The sequence below is a fragment of the Penaeus chinensis genome, chromosome 5 (genome assembly GCF_019202785.1).
Source record: "Penaeus chinensis breed Huanghai No. 1 chromosome 5, ASM1920278v2, whole genome shotgun sequence".
NCBI classification, from domain to species: domain Eukaryota; kingdom Metazoa; phylum Arthropoda; class Malacostraca; order Decapoda; family Penaeidae; genus Penaeus; species Penaeus chinensis.
Genome location: NC_061823.1, coordinates 19652129 through 19657128, shown reverse-complemented (window position 1 = coordinate 19657128; position 5000 = coordinate 19652129). Strand labels below are relative to the sequence as shown.

Here is a 5000-nt window from a genome sequence, read left to right as displayed (position 1 = left end):
GTATTGCTGTGGGAGAAGGAGTTATGTAACTCAAACCTTGATGATGATATGTTTGTGCTTCATAAGAGTCTCTGATTCGCCAGGTGATAAGCGTGAAGATGTACATCAACAGCGTCTTGTACATCACCTGGAGACAGCTGCTTGATAGAGTTCTCCACCGCCTCTACTTCTCAGGGATCAACTACTACACTCTCAATGTTCTCGATTCTAATGTTGATAACCCGTGAGTAACGAGTGGGGAGGTGAAGGAAGGGAATGGATGGAGTTTTCTTTCTTTCTCTTTTTTTAAATTTATTACTTTGGTTTATTTTATTGGTTTTGCTTGTTTTATGTATGTCTTTCTTGTTTTATGTTTTTTCTTCTATTTCTTTTCTTTTTTTTCCATTATTATTAGATTTTTCTAATACTTAATTTATCATAAGTTCTTGTGATTTCCTTTTCTTTTCTTTCTATCCCTTTTTTCTTTTTATAGATAATGGCAGCAAATGTTACAACATAAGATGAATCTGTACTATTTTTGGCATTTTTTTATAAAGTATTTATTTTTTGCTTTCTTTTGCCCCCTAGAGACCAACGCATGACCCAGGACGTTGACAAATTGTGTTCGTCATTGGCAACAATAACAACAAAGGTTATAATAGCACCGTTTCAGATTGGCTATTACACTTACAAAACCTATGTAGGGTGAGTGCTCTGTATTTTGTTTCAAGATTTTGTGTCAATATATTGTATCAGAATAGATTACAGTTATAATGACTTTCATGTTATGCATTGCAATATGTATATTAAAATGTCTTTTATTTTTACATAATGTCAAAGTTTGTTCATTATATAATTTTCTCCCATGAGCAGAACGGGATGGCTTGGACCAGTCAGCATCTATGCCTTCTTTTTAGTTGGCACAGTAGTCAACCGCATCGTCATGTCTCCCATTGTGAAGTTTGTCATGAAGCAAGAAAAATGTGAGGGAGATTTCAGGTGAGTCTTGCTTTTAAACAAGTTTTAGGGTGTGTGGCTCTTCCTTACCCTCTCCCCTCTTTCTGTTTGCCTCTTCTTTTCAAGCTTTAATGAAATTACTTATTTAAGCTTACATAGCTGATGATCCATATGGAATTTAAATGTCCCACCTTGTTTTTTGGCCAGACATATGTGCCCTTTGTATTTTTATAATATTTTACACACAGACACACACACACACAAAATAAAAAAATAAAATTTGCCCTCAATATTCTCATCCATAGATTCAAGCACATGCAAGTACGTGTAAATTCAGAATCGATAGCCTTCCACGTCTCAGGGCCAGTAGAATCTTGCAAGACAAACCGAGCTTTAGATATCTTGGTGCGAGCGCAGCAGAGGCTCTTCAACAGACAGGTAAGGAGGACACTGACGAGCATTGATGTTAAGATGTATAGGTGAGGAATTACCATATATTATTTGTTTACAGATTCATTATGATTGTGAGTATGAAGTCTGAGAATTTAAACAGAATAGTATGTGTAAAAGTGAGTTGTTCTTTTCTTCTTCCTATAAAATCAAGTTGAAAGATCGAAAGGAGTAGTGTTGTAATGTACAAATACAGTTTTATAATTTCAGATTATTTTGAACTTCACAAGATATATGTTTGACTACTTTGGTTCCATCATCTCCTATCTGGCCATTTCAATACCCATTTTCAGTGGGAAATTTGGTGAAGATGAAGATATTTCGTCCATCGTTAGTGCCGTAAGTCTAAGGAATCACCTAATGGAGTCTTGTTTATATTCTTGATAATATTGATAAGCTTAGTTTATTAGATATATTTTGTTAATTCTCATTTCTAATTTTCATCTAAAAAAAATTCTGTTTTTTTCATTTACTACCTTTGACTAAAAGCCACATAAGTTAATATGAACTATACATAAATACCCTCATTGCAAGTAGAATTTTATGTCAAAGCACTTTACAAAATCAACCCCAAGCTTCTTTATCCCAAACACTAGTATGCCTTCGTCTCAATGTACCTGGTGTTCAGCCTGACCTCACTCGTGGACTTGGGCAGTCAGGTAGTGGTGTTGTCAGGCGTGACACATCGTGTCGCTCAATTGGTCGAGAGGCTGCTCAAACTCCAGCATGAATGGGATATTAATACACTTCAGGTGGGTACTAATGGTATTGATTGTATTGTGATAGTAGGGAATATTATTATCATTGTTGTCATTACAGTACAGATGTTAAGTTATAGGATTACAGTTATATTTATTGTTAGTAGTATTAGTATTACAGATTTATCAGGTTCATTATTATCATTGTTATAATTACCTTTGTTATCAATTTTGTAATTGATATCGTTATTATTGTAATTATTATTATTTGTTTTATTGATTTTATTATTTCTCTTTTCTCATTATTCTTGTTATAGTAATCACTGTCATTCACATTGTTTATATTATTTTTCTTATTTTTCATTTTATTAATTTTAGAAATATCAGTGTTTTTGCAAAAGTAATCTCTACTTCTATTTTCTCACAAAGTCTGCTGCTCTCATTATATCTGAAGTCAGAATCGCCTAAAGTTGCAAGAAACATGATATTGTCAGAATCTAAATAATGTCATCTTCAGCTTTAGATTTGCATGTCATATTGTTTTCTTACACATTTTCTTCACTAACAATTCTTTTCCTTGTCCCCAGGCCTCATCTTCCTTTACTAACATTACGCAGAATCTCCGAAAGCGATCTGGGTCAAGAGAAAGCACTGCGTCATCTAGTGACTCAAGGTAAGGGGAAGAGATGTTCTATTCATTATGTCACCTTTTTGGTAACAATATGGATGTACATATTTTGTATTTGAATTTATCAATGATGATCAGTGTTTGCTTTACAAAGAGAAAAGAGCTGATGGCATTACTTAAAAAGCATGAGTTGACTGAACCATATGAATTCCTTTTTTTTTTTTTTTTTTTTAAACAAGAACTTAAAACATTCTAATTAACAAGCCTAGATGCTTTATGCAGTTGTAGTCTTCAGCTAATGCCTCTTTGGTAAAATGGAACTGGAAAACTATTCAGTGAAAGTTTATAGAAAATAAACTGGTAAATAAGGAGAGACATTGAGCCTTCTAAAAACACATTGGTTAAGAAATTCAGAAAATTTGCAAAATTGTTGTTTTATCTTCCAATAAACCGGAAAGTAATTGATTTTTCTGCTGTCTTTCAGTATTGATTGATTACTTTTAAACCATTACAGAATTGAAGTTAAAGATATTTGCCAAGCACATCTGTAATGACATAGCTCCATAATTAACAAGCATTACATTTCAGACGCCTTATTGAGGACTCGCCTGAAAATGAAGTCGAGGTGTGTGGGGAAGATCAGACATCCTTAGACATTGCCTTCATTCTGAGAGATGTCACTATTTCAGCCCCAGGATCAAATAAGATACTGGTTTCAGGTAAAATATTACATAAAACTTATAAAAGTGTGTTTGGTAGAAATAAGTTATTATTTTTGTTTTTCTGATGTACTGAGTAATGCTGAGAAATCTCAAAATTCATAGGAATCCGTATTCTCTTTTAAACCAATATCTCATATGATTATGCTGCTGGATACAAATACTAATAAACAAACTCAACAGATTTGCAGCTGGTCATCAAGAAAGGTGAGAGTCTGCTGATCATGGGACCAAGTTCTGCTGGAAAGTCGAGTATCCTGAGAGTATTGCGCGGGCTGTGGCCGGCTGCTCGAGGTACTGTGGCTCATGACTTCCCACCAGGACCCAAGTGTGTGATTTTCCTTCCACAGAAACCTCTTATGACTAATGGCTCTTTATTGGAACAGGTATGAATGTTTGATGTTTTGCAAATAAATTTTTTTTTTTTTCCCCTTCTTTTTTCTGTGAGAGGCATTTATGAGGGTTTTTGATATGGGATATGTGCAGAAGACAAATTACCTAGATTTTGTTTAGAGTGTTCATAGAGATACATACATGGCTGAAAGAGATATATATGATAAAATAAATTAGAAGGTATTTGTGTTATAATTTTTAAAATTCTTTTAATATTACAAGATTAATTTTTTTTTTTTTTTTTTGTGGGGTGGGGGGGGGGGGGTCCTAAGGAAATATAGAATTACTAGGTTTACTAGAGAATATAGTTCAGCATCTCATTTGAGAAGTCCTCAGAGTAACTATTAATGGTAGACTTGTAAAACAAATTTCCGACTGACATGCAGATTTGTTAACTGACAGCTGTTACTATATTCATATTGAAGCTCTTTGTTTTGCCTTTACTTCTGTATGTTAAACTTGACATTGTCCTCACATGTGGATCATGTTGCATGTGTCTTGTCAAGTCATGTCATATCTGTTTTTCTTTTTCTTTCTCTCTTTTATCTTTTTTTTTTTTTTTTTTTTAGACACACACACACACACAATCAGATATTATCATGTAGAAGCAGGAAAGATGAATATGCTCACCACTTGTAAAACTGATATCATGCAATTTTCCAGATCATCTACCCTCTGCGCCTAGACCCCAATAGTCCCGTTAGCTCAGAGACATGCGAGGAGATCAAGAGTCGTTTAGACGCGCTCCACATGAGTGAGTTGGTTGCCAGGTGTGGAGGCCTACAAACGGATCCGGATTGGAATTGGTATATACAGGTTTTACTTCTTTGTATGGCAGTTCAAGTTTCTTTTTTTTCTCTTTCTCCCTTGCTCTTTTTCCCTTTTTTCTTTTCCCTTTTAATTGCCGTTGTACCTTGTTTCATTTCTTTGGTTCTTTTTACTTTTACCCTCTCAGGTTCTGGAATGGGTCATTTTTAGTGATGATTACTGTCTGTTACTCTTGACTCTAAATTATCAAAGCTGGACATTTGTTGGTAATATTTAAAATTAAAAATGTGTATGTTTCTGTGTGCTTGCTCATGTGTATGTGTGTGTCTGTTTATCTATCTATCTTTTTGTGTCTGTATGTGTGCATGCACTTACATATTTGCAATCTTATGGTCCATGCAATGTACA

At 34.2% G+C, this 5000-nt stretch overlaps 1 protein-coding gene across 3 annotated transcripts in view; it reads left to right on the top strand.

Annotated features, from left to right (window-relative positions):
* LOC125025952 (lysosomal cobalamin transporter ABCD4-like) overlaps nucleotides 1-5000 on the top strand; it is a 25363-nt gene that overhangs the window by 18780 nt on the left and 1583 nt on the right. For all 3 annotated transcript variants that reach the window (XM_047614309.1, XM_047614310.1, XM_047614308.1), the window contains exons 4-13: nucleotides 84-223; nucleotides 568-684; nucleotides 853-978; nucleotides 1242-1374; nucleotides 1597-1725; nucleotides 1983-2138; nucleotides 2672-2757; nucleotides 3301-3431; nucleotides 3615-3817; nucleotides 4488-4630. In XM_047614309.1, the coding sequence (XP_047470265.1) occupies nucleotides 84-223; nucleotides 568-684; nucleotides 853-978; nucleotides 1242-1374; nucleotides 1597-1725; nucleotides 1983-2138; nucleotides 2672-2757; nucleotides 3301-3431; nucleotides 3615-3817; nucleotides 4488-4630 (1364 nt within the window). The remainder of the gene's footprint in view (nucleotides 1-83; nucleotides 224-567; nucleotides 685-852; nucleotides 979-1241; nucleotides 1375-1596; nucleotides 1726-1982; nucleotides 2139-2671; nucleotides 2758-3300; nucleotides 3432-3614; nucleotides 3818-4487; nucleotides 4631-5000) is intronic.